Below are 18,793 nucleotides of genomic sequence, written 5' to 3' on the forward strand. Positions count from 1 at the left end.
TGTGCAATATTTCTGTGGAAACTGTGATGTATTTCCATTCAAAAGTGTGGAGTACTATATAAAAAACAAATTAATACTTTTATACATCGAGGATACATTGACCTGATTAAAAGTGACAGTAGAGGAATTTATGGTGTTACAAAAGATTCATATTTCAGAACAATACTGAAAAATAAACGATTAACGTTACAATAATCATGTACTGTGGTAAACACTTGATACTCTAAAGTGCTGAGAAATAGTGTTACCATGGTATTCTGTCAATAAACACATATTTAAATATAATTAATAAGCGTGTCAAGCCTCTGAAATCACTGGTGGTTCCTGTGAGAACATCACAATCATCAAGTATCCGTTTAAAAACACTGCCGGAGTCATAAACAAACACATCTCTGTTACCTTCGAGCACAGAAACAACAATCAGCAGCTGTTCTGGTTTTGAAGCCATGTTTTCGACACATTCATGATGATCTGAGGACGAGTTTGATCTGCTGTTTGTCTTTAGCGCGTCTGTTGTGTTTGAACAGCGACGGTAACTGACAGCCTGCGTCACTTCCGCCGGAAACAGCGGTTTGTTCGTGTGAGTGAGAGAGGCGCGCTCCCTCTGCAGGACGGATGAGCGCGTTACACGTTTCTCATAAACTACAAATCTTTTGTCTTTTATGAAAAAATACATAGACGAAGTAAGTAAATAACAGTAAATAAATAAAACAAAACAACAACTTTAACAAAATAAATAAAAAATATTAAATAAATGAATCGTTTTACAAGCTTTGAGATTCTTGGAAGATGAAATAGTTTGAACATACTGTTGAGCCTCTTTTTCAAAAACAATATATAAAGGATTTTGACGATTGAATTTACTACGGTGAATGTGAAATTTTAGGTTAGGTTAATAATAAAATATTCCTTAATTTTATCTTTTGGTATTAAAGAAGCCAAACAGTACATCCTTAAAAAGCAGAGGGAAACCCTGGAGCACACTGCTATTGATAACACTACAGAATTCAATCCAAAATTGCTGCGTGTGAGGACAATCCCAAAATATATGTATATCAGTTTCATTAGGGTCACCACAAAAACAACAGCTTGTATCTATGTCTTATTTAAATCTTCTCAAAAACACTTTAGTTGGGTAAAATCTGTGTAATAATTTGAATGAGATCTCTCTAACCTTGTTTGTTATTATGTATTTCGAAGACAGATTCCATACTTTTTCCAATCAATATGATCGACCACATTCGTCCAATAAAACACAGCATTAGGAGTTGTAACAAGCTCCTTCTGGAAAAGTGATCTAATCTTAAACTTACGAGATGAAGAAGGTGACAGAAAGCATAGTTTTCCTACTGGGATTTCAAATGGGTCTAAAGAAATAGATAAAGTGCTGGATGATCTAACAGCTCCTTTAGGAATAGCATCCATGACAATGGAAAATTCGTTGGGAGTTACTGGAAAATTAAATTTACATAAAAATTCTTCATAACCTCAAGAAATAAAATAACGTAAAATAAAATAACGTAAAGTAATTTAAAGTTGAGCTGGAGTGAGTGTCTTTCTCTGCTCTTGGTCTAAGCTCAACCTGAATAAACAAATTATGAAATGGATAAAAAAAAGAAAAAAAAAGGGTTTTATTCCAAGATAGCATGAAATAGATTATATTATATGCTGTTATAACAGTAACTTATACAATCTATTCCATGCTGTCTTAAAATGAATTTATTACTTAATAATCTTAATTAATTTATTCACAAATAATAATACCACATCTAAATGAAAATACACCATTACAAATCTAACTTCTGTATTCAAAATTCTGTAAGCATTAACAAAGTTTGAAAGCATTAACTGTAACGTTAACAACATTTTTAAAAGTAAAAGCACAAAATATTTCTTAATATTAGCTACTGCATGTGGCATTTTACAGCTAAAATGTTGAAGTTTAGCTGTTTTAACTACTGTAATCATTAAAAATGTAGCAACCTGAATATCACTTCCTAACATCATCCCTAGCAAGTAACTCTTTCTCCTCTCATGCTCCATACCTACTGTATTTTCCGAACTATAAATCGCACTTTTACCTGCCGTTTTCCAGATCACAAAGATGGCCAGTCAGCACCTGTTCGTGGATGTTTCGACGTGGAAAGCTGGTTCGCGAATCATTTGAGTCAGTTCGGGGATCGCAAATCATTTGAATCAGTTCGGGAGTTCGGAGCGGGTTCGCGAATCATTTGTTTGTGGATGTTTCGACGTGGAAAGCAGTTTGGAATGGAAATATTTATATTTTATTTGTTAACAACATAATTTTCGTACCTTAAAATCAGTAAATGTTATGAAATTAGAGAACTAAGCCAATAGAGTTCAGAGTGTGATTCATTTGAGTCAGTTAGGGAGTTCAAAGCGGGTTTGCAAATCATTTGAGTCATTTTGGGAGTTCGGACAAGGTTCGCGAATCATTTGAGTCTGTTCGGGAGTTCATAGCGGGTTCGCGAATCATTGGAGTCAGTTTGGGAGTTCGATACGGGATCATGAATCATTTGAGTCAGTTTGGGGGTTCGGAGTGGGATTGCGAATAATTTGAATCAGTTCGGGAGTTCGTAGCGGGTTCGCAAATCATTTGAGTCATTTTAGGAGTTCGGAGAAGGTTCGCAAATCATTTGAGTCTGTTCGGGAGTTCGTAGCGGGTTCGCGAATCATTGGAGTCAGTTTGGGGATCGCAAATCTTATGAATCAGTTGTCATCATTTGTGAATCATTTGAGTCAGTTTGGGGTTCGCGAATCATTTGAGTCAGTTCGGGAGTTAAAAGTGGGTTCGCGAATCATTTGATCGGGGCTTCGGAACGAGTTAGCAAAACATTTGATTCAGATCTGGACTCTGAAACACGTTTCGCAAATCACTTGATCGGGGCTTCGGAACGAGTTAGCAAAACATTTGATTCAGATCGGGACTCCGAAGCGCGTTTCGCGAATCATTTGAGATCAGGTCTTTCGAGCAGATTTGCAAAGTATTTGATTCTACCATGTAGGCTAGTACTAGATCAAGTTTTAATAAAGAGAAAAGAGGTTTAGAGACAAATTTTTGTTAATAGCCTGTTAGTAATCCCACAGTCCATAATCCCTGTTAGTTTTATCCAAAGCGATTTACAAATGAGGATAAAAAACAACACAACGAAAAACAACAAAAAGGGCAACCAAAAGTTTATAAGTGAGTATAAACAAGATGCATGCAATATGAAGGCAGATATTGTCTGATATGTTAAGAAATAATATAAAACAAAAAGTCCAGATGATTCAAGCTGTTCGTGACTGTGAGTGTAACAGCAGCAGCAGAGATTATTAACCGTAAATGAAAACATTTAAAACTCTGATTCCTCAATTAGAAAATAAATAAATAAAAATGTAGCAAAACTTTACATTCAGATGATATGTAGAACTCTCTGTGATTATCAGTGTCAGACAGGCGTACTACTCTGGCTGTGACATCATCATCCTGGGGAGGGACTTTGAGAGGATTCAGATCATCCCAGGAGCCAAACACGGGAACATCTAGGTGGACACACACACACACACACACACACACACACGGTTCTGGTGTCCAAACAACATCAAGGTCTTTATAAACTGTTACAGCACTTTCTCAGAGTGACAAATAGCATAGCTTTTAGCCTCATGGTTGCAGTTTGAGGTTTAGGAATTAGTTTTATTAATCTTTTTTTAGCCTTTATGTTATGTCAGTTTTAATAATTTTAGCATTTCAACTTTTTTTGTAAAAAGTTACTACTTTATAAATTAAATGAAAACAGTACTAAAATTAGTGCTTTTTACTTTACAAATCATTGCAAAGCAACTTTACAGAAAATAAGTTTCTCCCATATTTAGTAGTAGCTTACACGACTTATCTATATCATTTTACTTTAGCTTTATTTCAATTACAGAAAACTGTTTTTAGTTGTTTCAGTCTTAGTTAACAACAATGACACATAGTTGGTTGCTTTGGGAATAAATGTTAAACTGTGTGAGCTTATTTTATATATTTATTTCTTTAAATAAAATGTAAAAAATTATATATTTTTTGTACGAGTTTCTGTCTTCTGCTGAATGCTAAAAAGATGATGCTTTAAAGACCAAACGGTTGACGGTACCCATTCACTTCCATAGTATTTCTTCCTGTAGCATAGAAGTCAATGGGTGCCGTCAACTGTTCACTCTCAAAAAACATCTTCTTTAGTGTTCAGCAGAAAAAAAAACACTTTCAGGCTGAGGAAGAGTAAACGATAGCAGGATATGATTGTTTGATTCCTCTCACACAGACAATATACAGTTGTGTTCCAAATTATTCAACCCCCTTGACTTGCAAGACAATTTGCAGTGGAGGATAACATTTTATGAAATCAATTTAACAAAATCACCCATGTGGGTGTTTTGAAACTGCTGGGTGTTTCTGAATCATGCAATCTAAATGATCCCCCTTACCCAACCCCACCCCTAAACCTAACGTCACTATTACATCAACTAATCAGGTATCATGGTGTAAAAACACCTTGATCTCATAACTCCCATTACTTTTTTTTTTTTTGAGAGAACAAAAGAGGGGAAAACAGAGACATGTGAATCTGTAAAGCAATAAGATGCATACTGTATAACATATCAATCATGTTTCTAATACATTAAGTATCCTTTTCAGCAGTTTAAATGTCTTTAGAGCTTTTCGATTATTCTGTATTGAAGGTAGAGAGTCGTAAAAAAATCTTCAGAAATCTACCATTTGGTACAGTCGATATACATTTTGCTTTATGTATGATATTTTCCTAACAGAGTAAGAAGTGAACAAAAAAAAAAGTGAAGTGAAGTGACATTCAGCCAAGTATGGTGACCCAATGCTCTGCATTTAACTCACCCGAAGTGCACACACACAGAGCAGAGAACACACACCCGGAGCAGTGGGCAGCCATTTATGCTGCGGCGCCCGGGGAGCAGTTGGGGGTTCAATGCCTTGCTCAAGGGCACCTAAGTCGTGGTATTGAAGGTGGAGAGAGAATTGTACATGCACTCCCACCCACAATTCCTGCCGGCCCGGGACTCGAACTCAGAACCTTTCGATTGGGAGTCGGACTCTCTAACCATTAGGCCACGACTTCCCCTGGATTAAACCAGTATCACAATCCATAAACAAGACCATTACATCGGTTATTGTGACAAACTTATAAAATAACTCAAAAAGAAACCAAGAAACTTGGGACCAAAATAATTTAGTATAATTACAACTGAAAAATTAGTGTACAATTGTTTCATTTTCTTCTTTACAGAAACTACATAATGGCAAAAACCCTTCTTTAAACTTACCAATAAAATCATTACATGGATAGTATCTGTTTATTATTTTAAAGTGAGTTTCTTTAACTTTATTAGGAATTACATATTTATTTATATCTGACCACAAATTCTTAAAACCACAAATTACTTTCCTGCAGAGACCTATACTTGGTCGACTTCTGGCGACAGCGGAAGTTCGTCACTACGTTTGTGCACGGCCACGGAGCCTATTAACATAAAGCAAACAACAATACATGTATTATTTTGTGTTAAGCATAACACTTTAATAAAAACAACTCATTAATTTGGAAAGTTACTATCACATGTATGCAATAATATACCAGTTACTTAGAACATCAATTCAAAGTTAAATAACCTACAAACCATTATAAAATAATTTGAATTCTGCTTGTTCAACAGATTTGTTCAACTGCTCGTATTTCCTACATTGTTGTGGATTTTATTGATAACTTTAAATGTCTTTGTTAATTTTGTGTGACTTAAGCCAGAAAGAGAGCAGTATAAAAGGGTGATGGCAAAAGTATAAAAACACCGCTTCACTAACCTGCTCGACTGTTAGCATAACTGCTACCATGTGCTACATTAAATGTATAACGTTACATCTAACAATACAAATAAAACATACTATATTTGATTAATGTACATCTAACAATACAAATAAAACATACTATATTTGATTAATGTCTATATAGTTACCGATAAGCTTTTAATATAAGTTATTGTTTTAGTTAACACACTCACCTGGGACTGGACCATCTGGACATTTACTGCTCTGCACCACAAACAGCCCGTTATGACGCGTGATTTAACGTCTCCGCAACTTTTCCACGCAAACCTGGAAGGCACAGCCCACGGTGCGAGATCGACCGTACTCCGCTTGGACACGGACCTCATCCTCCGTGAAGGGCTTAGCACACACTAAAGTACCTTTCCTCAGAGTAATTGTCGTCTCCTCCTCTCACCATATAGCCCAATTCAACGCTTATTTTTATTTTCGTAGGTGGGAAAACTATGAAATGATAAATAAGTTTTTTTTTTTAAATTAGAACACAAAGGCACACTATACACATCTGAATACTTTTGGTCTCCGCTATTTTTCGGCAAGCGAATGAACGCTGTAGCGCTTTCACTGGAAAATAACTTGAGATCTGGGATTTGGAGCGAGTTCGCAAAACATTTGATTCATATCGCGACTCCGAAGATCGTTTCGCGAATCTTATGATCGGGCCTTCGGAGTTCGCAAAACATTTGATTCAGATCCGGACTCCGAAGCGCGTTTCGCGAATAATTTGATCGGGGCTTCGGAGCGAGTCGGCAAAACATTTGATTCAGATCGGGACTCCGAAGCGCATTTAGCGAATCATTTGATCGGGGCTTCGGAGCGAGTCGGCAAAACATTTGATTCAGATCGGGACTCCGAAGCGCATTTCGCGAATCATTTGATCGGGGCTTCGGAGCCAGTCGGCAAAACATTTGATTCAGATCGGGACTCCGAAGCGCATTTAGCGAATCATTTGATCGGGGCTTCGGAGCGAGTCGGCAAAACATTTGATTCAGATCGGGACTCCGAAGCGCATTTCGCGAATCATTTGATCGGGGCTTCGGAGCGAGTCGGCAAAACATTTGATTCAGATCGGGACTCCGAAGCGCATTTCGCGAATCATTTGATCGGGGCTTCGGAGCGAGTCGGCAAAACATTTGATTCAGATCGGGACTCCGAAGCGCATTTCGCGAATCATTTGAGATCTGGTCTTTCCAGCGGATTTGCAAAACATTTGATTCTATCATGTACTTGTCCAGATCAACTTTTAATAAAGAGAAAAGAGTTTTAGAGACAGATTTTTGTCAATAGCCTGTTAGTAATCCCACAGTCCATAGCATCAGTAACTGTATAATTTAGTAAGGGAAAATTAAAACAAAATAGGATGAGTTTCAATTTTTATTTTATTTTTGTAGAAATGGTCATCTTAACCTCTGTGCAGTGTTCAGGTTATTTCAGGACCCCAAATTAAATTCTAATACTAATACTGCATCATACAGGTGTTTATTTGAGTTGAATATTTCGATAATCATGTAAGGAAACGAAGCCATAATTTGATAAGTTTACATTTACATTTATTCATTCAGCAGACGCTTTTATCCAAAGCGACTTACAAATGAGGATAAAAAACAACACAACGAAAAACAACAAAAAGGGCAACCAAAAGTTTATAAGTGAGTATAAACAAGATGCATGCAATATGAAGGCAGATATTGTCTGATATGTTAAGAAATAATATAAAACAAAAAGTCCAGATGATTCAAGCTGTTCGTGACTGTGAGTGTAACAGCAGCAGCAGAGACTATTAACCGTAAATGAAAACATTTAAAACTCTGATTCCTCAATTAGAAAATAAATAAATAAAAATGTAGCAAAACATTACATTCAGATGATATGTAGAACTCTCTGTGATTATCAGTGTCAGACAGGCGTACTACTCTGGCTGTGACATCATCATCCTGGGGAGGGACTTTGAGAGGATTCAGATCATCCCAGGAGCCAAACACGGGAACATCTAGGTGGACACACACACACACACACACACACACACGGTTCTGGTGTCCAAACAACATCAAGGTCTTTATAAACTGTTACAGCACTTTCTCAGAGTGACAAATGGCATAGCTTTTAGCCTCATGGTTGCAGTTTGAGGTTTAGGAATTAGTTTTATTAATCTTTTTTTAGCCTTTATGTTATGTCAGTTTTAATAATTTTAGCATTTCAACTTTTTTTGTAAAAAGTTACTACTTTATAAATTAAATGAAAACAGTACTAAAATTAGTGCTTTTTACTTTACAAATCATTGCAAAGCAACTTTACAGAAAATAAGTTTCTCCCATATTTAGTAGTAGCTTACACGACTTATCTATATCATTTTACTTTAGCTTTATTTCAATTACAGAAAACTGTTTTTAGTTGTTTCAGTCTTAGTTAACAACAATGACACATAGTTGGTTGCTTTGGGAATAAATGTTAAACTGTGTGAGCTTATTTTATATATTTATTTCTTTAAATAAAATGTAAAAAATTATATATTTTTTGTACGAGTTTCTGTCTTCTGCTGAATGCTAAAAAGATGATGCTTTAAAAGACCAAACGGTTGACGGTACCCATTCACTTCCATAGTATTTCTTCCTGTAGCATAGAAGTCAATGGGTGCCGTCAACTGTTCACTCTCAAAAAACATCTTCTTTAGTGTTCAGCAGAAAAAAAAAACACTTTCAGGCTGAGGAAGAGTAAACGATAGCAGGATATGATTGTTTGATTCCTCTCACACAGACAATATACAGTTGTGTTCCTAATTATTCAACCCCCTTGACTTGCAAGAAAATTTGCAGTGGAGGATAACATTTTATGAAATCAATTTAACAAAATCACCCATGTGGGTGTTTTGAAACTGCTGGGTGTTTCTGAATCATGCAATCTAAATGATCCCCCTTACCCAACCCCACCCCTAAACCTAACGTCACTATTACATCAACTAATCAGGCATCATGGTGTAAAAACACCTTGATCTCATAACTCCCATTACTTTTTTTTTTTTTGAGATAACAAAAGAGGGGAAAACAGAGACATGTGAATCTGTAAAGCAATAAGATGCATACTGTATAACATATCAATCATGTTTCTAATACATTAAGTATCCTTTTCAGCAGTTTAAATGTCTTTAGAGCTTTTCGATTATTCTGTATTGAAGTTAGAGAGTCGTAAAAAATCTTCAGAAATCTACCATTTGGTACAGTCGATATACATTTTGCTTTATGTATGATATTTTCCTAACAGAGTAAGAAGTTTAATAATAGTATCCATAATTTAGTATAATTACAACTGAAAAATAAGTGTACAATTGTTTCATTTTCTTCTTTACAGAAACTACATAATGGCAAAAACCCTTCTTTAAACTTACCAATAAAATCATTACATGGATAGTATCTGTTTATTATTTTAAAGTGAGTTTCTTTAACTTTATTAGGAATTACATATTTATTTATATCTGACCACAAATTCTTAAAACCACAAATTACTTTCCTGCAGAGACCTATACTTGGTCGACTTCTGGCGACAGCGGAAGTTCGTCACTGCGTTTGTGCACGGCCACGGAGCCTATTAACATAAAGCAAACAACAATACATGTATTATTTTGTGTTAAGCATAACACTTTAATAAAAACAACTCATTAATTTGGAAAGTTACTATCACATGTATGCAATAATATACCAGTTACTTAGAACATCAATTCAAAGTTAAATAACCTACAAACCATTATAAAATAATTTGAATTCTGCTTGTTCAACAGATTTGTTCAACTGCTCGTATTTCCTACATTGTTGTGGATTTTATTGATAACTTTAAATGTCTTTGTTAATTTTGTGTGACTTAAGCCAGAAAGAGAGCAGTATAAAAGGGTGATGGCAAAAGTATAAAAACACCGCTTCACTAACCTGCTCGACTGTTAGCATAACTGCTACCATGTGCTACATTAAATGTATAACGTTACATCTAACAATACAAATAAAACATACTATATTTGATTAATGTACATCTAACAATACAAATAAAACATACTATATTTGATTAATGTCTATATAGTTACCGATAAGCTTTTAATATAAGTTATTGTTTTAGTTAACACACTCACCTGGGACTGGACCATCTGGACATTTACTGCTCTGCACCACAAACAGCCCGTTATGACGCCTGATTTAACGTCTCCGCAACTTTTCCACGCAAACCTGGAAGGCACAGCCCACGGTGCGAGATCGACCATACTCCGGTTGGACACGGACCTCATCCTCCGTGAAGGGCTTAGCACACACTAAAGTACCTTTCCTCAGAGTAATTGTCGTCTCCTCCTCTCAGCATATAGCCCAATTCAACGCTTATTTTTATTTTCGTAGGTGGGAAAACTATGAAATGATAAATAAGTTTTTTTTTTTTTTTAATTAGAACACAAAGGCACACTATACACATCTGAATACTTTTGGTCTCCGCTATTTTTCGGCAAGCGAATGAACGCTGTAGCGCTTTCACTGGAAAATAACTTGAGATCTGGGATTTGGAGCGAGTTCGCAAAACATTTGATTCATATCGCGACTCCGAAGATCGTTTCGCGAATCTTATGATCGGGCCTTCGGAGTTCGCAAAACATTTGATTCAGATCCGGACTCCGAAGCGCGTTTCGCGAATAATTTGATCGGGGCTTCGGAGCGAGTCGGCAAAACATTTGATTCAGATCGGGACTCCGAAGCGCATTTAGCGAATAATTTGATCGGGGCTTCGGAGCGAGTCGGCAAAACATTTGATTCAGATCGGGACTCCGAAGCGCAATTCGCGAATAATTTGATCGGGGCTTCGGAGCGAGTCGGCAAAACATTTGATTCAGATCGGGACTCCGAAGCGCATTTAGCGAATCATTTGATCGGGGCTTCGGAGCGAGTCGGCAAAACATTTGATTCAGATCGGGACTCCGAAGCGCATTTCGCGAATCATTTGATCGGGGCTTCGGAGCGAGTCGGCAAAACATTTGATTCAGATCGGGACTCCGAAGCGCATTTCGCGAATCATTTGAGATCTGGTCTTTCCAGCGGATTTGCAAAACATTTGATTCTATCATGTACTTGTCCAGATCAACTTTTAATAAAGAGAAAAGAGTTTTAGAGACAGATTTTTGTCAATAGCCTGTTAGTAATCCCACAGTCCATAGCATCAGTAACTGTATAATTTAGTAAGGGAAAATTAAAACAAAATAGGATGAGTTTAAATTTTTATTTTATTTTTGTAGAAATGGTCATCTTAACCTCTGTGCAGTGTTCAGGTTATTTCAGGACCCCAAATTAAATTCTAATACTAATACTGCATCATACAGGTGTTTATTTGAGTTGAATATTTCGATAATCATGTAAGGAAACGAAGCCATAATTTGATAAGTTTACATTTACATTTATTCATTCAGCAGACGCTTTTATCCAAAGCGACTTACAAATGAGGATAAAAAACAACACAACGAAAAACAACAAAAAGGGCAACCAAAAGTTTATAAGTGAGTATAAACAAGATGCATGCAATATGAAGGCAGATATTGTCTGATATGTTAAGAAATAATATAAAACAAAAAGTCCAGATGATTCAAGCTGTTCGTGACTGTGAGTGTAACAGCAGCAGCAGAGATTATTAACCGTAAATGAAAACATTTAAAACTCTGATTCCTCAATTAGAAAATAAATAAATAAAAATGTAGCAAAACATTACATTCAGATGATATGTAGAACTCTCTGTGATTATCAGTGTCAGACAGGCGTACTACTCTGGCTGTGACATCATCATCCTGGGGAGGGACTTTGAGAGGATTCAGATCATCCCAGGAGCCAAACACGGGAACATCTAGGTGGACACACACACACACACACACACACACACACACACACACACACGGTTCTGGTGTCCAAACAACATCAAGGTCTTTATAAACTGTTACAGCACTTTCTCAGAGTGACAAATGGCATAGCTTTTAGCCTCATGGTTGCAGTTTGAGGTTTAGGAATTAGTTTTATTAATCTTTTTTTAGCCTTTATGTTATGTCAGTTTTAATAATTTTAGCATTTCAACTTTTTTTGTAAAAAGTTACTACTTTATAAATTAAATGAAAACAGTACTAAAATTAGTGCTTTTTACTTTACAAATCATTGCAAAGCAACTTTACAGAAAATAAATTTCTCCCATATTTAGTAGTAGCTTACACGACTTATCTATATCATTTTACTTTAGCTTTATTTCAATTACAGAAAACTGTTTTTAGTTGTTTCAGTCTTAGTTAACAACAATGACACATAGTTGGTTGCTTTGGGAATAAATGTTAAACTGTGTGAGCTTATTTTATATATTTATTTCTTTAAATAAAATGTAAAAAATTATATATTTTTTGTACGAGTTTCTGTCTTCTGCTGAATGCTAAAAAGATGATGCTTTAAAAGACCAAACGGTTGACGGTACCCATTCACTTCCATAGTATTTCTTCCTGTAGCATAGAAGTCAATGGGTGCCGTCAACTGTTCACTCTCAAAAAACATCTTCTTTAGTGTTCAGCAGAAAAAAAAAACACTTTCAGGCTGAGGAAGAGTAAACGATAGCAGGATATGATTGTTTGATTCCTCTCACACAGACAATATACAGTTGTGTTCCAAATTATTCAACCCCCTTGACTTGCAAGACAATTTGCAGTGGAGGATAACATTTTATGAAATCAATTTAACAAAATCACCCATGTGGGTGTTTTGAAACTGCTGGGTGTTTCTGAATCATGCAATCTAAATGATCCCCCTTACCCAACCCCACCCCTAAACCTAACGTCACTATTACATCAACTAATCAGGTATCATGGTGTAAAAACACCTTTATCTCATAACTCCCATTACTTTTTTTTTTTTTTTGAGATAACAAAAAAGGGGAAAACAGAGACATGTGAATCTGTAAAGCAATAAGATGCATACTGTATAACATATCAATCATGTTTCTAATACATTAAGTATCCTTTTCAGCAGTTTAAATGTCTTTAGAGCTTTTCGATTATTCTGTATTGAAGGTAGAGAGTCGTAAAAAAATCTTCAGAAATCTACCATTTGGTACAGTCGATATACATTTTGCTTTATGTATGATATTTTCCTAACAGAGTAAGAAGTTTAATAATAGTATCCATAATTTAGTATAATTACAACTGAAAAATAAGTGTACAATTGTTTCATTTTCTTCTTTACAGAAACTACATAATGGCAAAAACCCTTCTTTAAACTTACCAATAAAATCATTACATGGATAGTATCTGTTTATTATTTTAAAGTGAGTTTCTTTAACTTTATTAGGAATTACATATTTATTTATATCTGACCACAAATTCTTAAAACCACAAATTACTTTCCTGCAGAGACCTATACTTGGTCGACTTCTGGCGACAGCGGAAGTTCGTCACTGCGTTTGTGCACGGCCACGGAGCCTATTAACATAAAGCAAACAACAATACATGTATTATTTTGTGTTAAGCATAACACTTTAATAAAAACAACTCATTAATTTGGAAAGTTACTATCACATGTATGCAATAATATACCAGTTACTTAGAACATCAATTCAAAGTTAAATAACCTACAAACCATTATAAAATAATTTGAATTCTGCTTGTTCAACAGATTTGTTCAACTGCTCGTATTTCCTACATTGTTGTGGATTTTATTGATAACTTTAAATGTCTTTGTTAATTTTGTGTGACTTAAGCCAGAAAGAGAGCAGTATAAAAGGGTGATGGCAAAAGTATAAAAACACCGCTTCACTAACCTGCTCGACTGTTAGCATAACTGCTACCATGTGCTACATTAAATGTATAACGTTACATCTAACAATACAAATAAAACATACTATATTTGATTAATGTACATCTAACAATACAAATAAAACATACTATATTTGATTAATGTCTATATAGTTACCGATAAGCTTTTAATATAAGTTATTGTTTTAGTTAACACACTCACCTGGGACTGGACCATCTGGACATTTACTGCTCTGCACCACAAACAGCCCGTTATGACGCCTGATTTAACGTCTCCGCAACTTTTCCACGCAAACCTGGAAGGCACAGCCCACGGTGCGAGATCGACCATACTCCGGTTGGACACGGACCTCATCCTCCGTGAAGGGCTTAGCACACACTAAAGTACCTTTCCTTAGAGTAATTGTCGTCTCCTCCTCTCACCATATAGCCCAATTCAACGCTTATTTTTATTTTCGTAGGTGGGAAAACTATGAAATGATAAATAAGTTTTTTTTTTTTTTTTAATTAGAACACAAAGGCACACTATACACATCTGAATACTTTTGGTCTCCGCTATTTTTCGGCAAGCGAATGAACGCTGTAGCGCTTTCACTGGAAAATAACTTGAGATCTGGGATTTGGAGCGAGTTCGCAAAACATTTGATTCATATCGCGACTCCGAAGATCGTTTCGCGAATAATTTGATCGGGGCTTCGGAGCGAGTCGGCAAAACATTTGATTCAGATCGGGACTCCGAAGCGCATTTAGCGAATCATTTGATCGGGGCTTCGGAGCGAGTCGGCAAAACATTTGATTCAGATCGGGACTCCGAAGCGCATTTAGCGAATAATTTGATCGGGGCTTCGGAGCGAGTCGGCAAAACATTTGATTCAGATCGGGACTCCGAAGCGCAATTCGCGAATAATTTGATCGGGGCTTCGGAGCGAGTCGGCAAAACATTTGATTCAGATCGGGACTCCGAAGCGCATTTAGCGAATCATTTGATCGGGGCTTCGGAGCGAGTCGGCAAAACATTTGATTCAGATCGGGACTCCGAAGCGCATTTCGCGAATCATTTGAGATCTGGTCTTTCCAGCGGATTTGCAAAACATTTGATTCTATCATGTACTTGTCCAGATCAACTTTTAATAAAGAGAAAAGAGTTTTAGAGACAGATTTTTGTCAATAGCCTGTTAGTAATCCCACAGTCCATAGCATCAGTAACTGTATAATTTAGTAAGGGAAAATTAAAACAAAATAGGATGAGTTTAAATTTTTATTTTATTTTTGTAGAAATGGTCATCTTAACCTCTGTGCAGTGTTCAGGTTATTTCAGGACCCCAAATTAAATTCTAATACTAATACTGCATCATACAGGTGTTTATTTGAGTTGAATATTTCGATAATCATGTAAGGAAACGAAGCCATAATTTGATAAGTTTACATTTACATTTATTCATTCAGCAGACGCTTTTATCCAAAGCGACTTACAAATGAGGATAAAAAACAACACAACGAAAAACAACAAAAAGGGCAACCAAAAGTTTATAAGTGAGTATAAACAAGATGCATGCAATATGAAGGCAGATATTGTCTGATATGTTAAGAAATAATATAAAACAAAAAGTCCAGATGATTCAAGCTGTTCGTGACTGTGAGTGTAACAGCAGCAGCAGAGATTATTAACCGTAAATGAAAACATTTAAAACTCTGATTCCTCAATTAGAAAATAAATAAATAAAAATGTAGCAAAACATTACATTCAGATGATATGTAGAACTCTCTGTGATTATCAGTGTCAGACAGGCGTACTACTCTGGCTGTGACATCATCATCCTGGGGAGGGACTTTGAGAGGATTCAGATCATCCCAGGAGCCAAACACGGGAACATCTAGGTGGACACACACACACACACACACACACACACACACACACACACACACACACACACGGTTCTGGTGTCCAAACAACATCAAGGTCTTTATAAACTGTTACAGCACTTTCTCAGAGTGACAAATGGCATAGCTTTTAGCCTCATGGTTGCAGTTTGAGGTTTAGGAATTAGTTTTATTAATCTTTTTTTAGCCTTTATGTTATGTCAGTTTTAATAATTTTAGCATTTCAACTTTTTTTGTAAAAAGTTACTACTTTATAAATTAAATGAAAACAGTACTAAAATTAGTGCTTTTTACTTTACAAATCATTGCAAAGCAACTTTACAGAAAATAAATTTCTCCCATATTTAGTAGTAGCTTACACGACTTATCTATATCATTTTACTTTAGCTTTATTTCAATTACAGAAAACTGTTTTTAGTTGTTTCAGTCTTAGTTAACAACAATGACACATAGTTGGTTGCTTTGGGAATAAATGTTAAACTGTGTGAGCTTATTTTATATATTTATTTCTTTAAATAAAATGTAAAAAATTATATATTTTTTGTACGAGTTTCTGTCTTCTGCTGAATGCTAAAAAGATGATGCTTTAAAAGACCAAACGGTTGACGGTACCCATTCACTTCCATAGTATTTCTTCCTGTAGCATAGAAGTCAATGGGTGCCGTCAACTGTTCACTCTCAAAAAACATCTTCTTTAGTGTTCAGCAGAAAAAAAAAACACTTTCAGGCTGAGGAAGAGTAAACGATAGCAGGATATGATTGTTTGATTCCTCTCACACAGACAATATACAGTTGTGTTCCAAATTATTCAACCCCCTTGACTTGCAAGACAATTTGCAGTGGAGGATAACATTTTATGAAATCAATTTAACAAAATCACCCATGTGGGTGTTTTGAAACTGCTGGGTGTTTCTGAATCATGCAATCTAAATGATCCCCCTTACCCAACCCCACCCCTAAACCTAACGTCACTATTACATCAACTAATCAGGTATCATGGTGTAAAAACACCTTGATCTCATAACTCCCATTACTTTTTTTTTTTTTTTTGAGATAACAAAAAAGGGGAAAACAGAGACATGTGAATCTGTAAAGCAATAAGATGCATACTGTATAACATATCAATCATGTTTCTAATACATTAAGTATCCTTTTCAGCAGTTTTAATGTCTTTAGAGCTTTTCGATTATTCTGTATTGAAGGTAGAGAGTCGTAAAAAAATCTTCAGAAATCTACCATTTGGTACAGTCGATATACATTTTGCTTTATGTATGATATTTTCCTAACAGAGTAAGAAGTTTAATAATAGTATCCATAATTTAGTATAATTACAACTGAAAAATAAGTGTACAATTGTTTCATTTTCTTCTTTACAGAAACTACATAATGGCAAAAACCCTTCTTTAAACTTACCAATAAAATCATTACATGGATAGTATCTGTTTATTATTTTAAAGTGAGTTTCTTTAACTTTATTAGGAATTACATATTTATTTATATCTGACCACAAATTCTTAAAACCACAAATTACTTTCCTGCAGAGACCTATACTTGGTCGACTTCTGGCGACAGCGGAAGTTCGTCACTGCGTTTGTGCACGGCCACGGAGCCTATTAACATAAAGCAAACAACAATACATGTATTATTTTGTGTTAAGCATAACACTTTAATAAAAACAACTCATTAATTTGGAAAGTTACTATCACATGTATGCAATAATATACCAGTTACTTAGAACATCAATTCAAAGTTAAATAACCTACAAACCATTATAAAATAATTTGAATTCTGCTTGTTCAACAGATTTGTTCAACTGCTCGTATTTCCTACATTGTTGTGGATTTTATTGATAACTTTAAATGTCTTTGTTAATTTTGTGTGACTTAAGCCAGAAAGAGAGCAGTATAAAAGGGTGATGGCAAAAGTATAAAAACACCGCTTCACTAACCTGCTCGACTGTTAGCATAACTGCTACCATGTGCTACATTAAATGTATAACGTTACATCTAACAATACAAATAAAACATACTATATTTGATTAATGTACATCTAACAATACAAATAAAACATACTATATTTGATTAATGTCTATATAGTTACCGATAAGCTTTTAATATAAGTTATTGTTTTAGTTAACACACTCACCTGGGACTGGACCATCTGGACATTTACTGCTCTGCACCACAAACAGCCCGTTATGACGCCTGATTTAACGTCTCCGCAACTTTTCCACGCAAACCTGGAAGGCACAGCCCACGGTGCGAGATCGACCATACTCCGGTTGGACACGGACCTCATCCTCCGTGAAGGGCTTAGCACACACTAAAGTACCTTTCCTCAGAGTAATTGTCGTCTCCTCCTCTCACCATATAGCCCAATTCAACGCTTATTTTTATTTTCGTAGGTGGGAAAACTATGAAATGATAAATAAGTTTTTTTTTTTTTTTAATTAGAACACAAAGGCACACTATACACATCTGAATACTTTTGGTCTCCGCTATTTTTCGGCAAGCGAATGAACGCTGTAGCGCTTTCACTGGAAAATAACTTGAGATCTGGGATTTGGAGCGAGTTCGCAAAACATTTGATTCATATCGCGACTCCGAAGATCGTTTCGCGAATCTTATGATCGGGCCTTCGGAGTTCGCAAAACATTTGATTCAGATCCGGACTCCGAAGCGCGTTTCGCGAATAATTTGATCGGGGCTTCGGAGCGAGTCGGCAAAACATTTGATTCAGATCGGGACTCCGAAGCGCATTTAGCGAATCATTTGATCGGGGCTTCGGAGCGAGTCGGCAAAACATTTGATTCAGATCGGGACTCCGAAGCGCATTTAGCGAATAATTTGATCGGGGCTTCGGAGCGAGTCGGCAAAACATTTGATTCAGATCGGGACTCCGAAGCGCAATTCGCGAATAATTTGATCGGGGCTTCGGAGCGAGTCGGCAAAACATTTGATTCAGATCGGGACTCCGAAGCGCATTTCGCGAATCATTTGATCGGGGCTTCGGAGCGAGTCGGCAAAACATTTGATTCAGATCGGGACTCCGAAGCGCATTTCGCGAATCATTTGAGATCTGGTCTTTCCAGCGGATTTGCAAAACATTTGATTCTATCATGTACTTGTCCAGATCAACTTTTAATAAAGAGAAAAGAGTTTTAGAGACAGATTTTTGTCAATAGCCTGTTAGTAATCCCACAGTCCATAGCATCAGTA

General features: G+C 36.0%; 1 protein-coding gene across 7 annotated transcripts in view; it reads right to left on the minus strand.

The window, feature by feature from the left end:
- The window catches only part of LOC128019119 (centrosomal protein of 120 kDa), a 79,444-nt gene that overhangs the window by 14,425 nt on the left and 46,226 nt on the right, over positions 1-18,793 (minus strand). For 2 of the 7 annotated variants that reach the window (XM_052605167.1, XM_052605174.1), the window contains exon 1: positions 400-560. The exons of 3 other annotated variants lie outside the window; for them this stretch is intronic. In XM_052605167.1, the coding sequence (XP_052461127.1) occupies positions 400-448 (49 nt within the window). In that variant the 5' untranslated portion in view covers positions 449-560. Of the gene's footprint in view, positions 1-399; positions 561-7,757; positions 8,646-15,436; positions 15,880-18,793 lie in introns of those variants that run through there. 2 more of the 7 variants (XM_052605170.1, XM_052605171.1) reach the window with 2 other exon arrangements.

Source organism: Carassius gibelio, chromosome A8 (assembly GCF_023724105.1).
Source record: "Carassius gibelio isolate Cgi1373 ecotype wild population from Czech Republic chromosome A8, carGib1.2-hapl.c, whole genome shotgun sequence".
Taxonomy (NCBI): Eukaryota; Metazoa; Chordata; class Actinopteri; order Cypriniformes; family Cyprinidae; genus Carassius; species Carassius gibelio.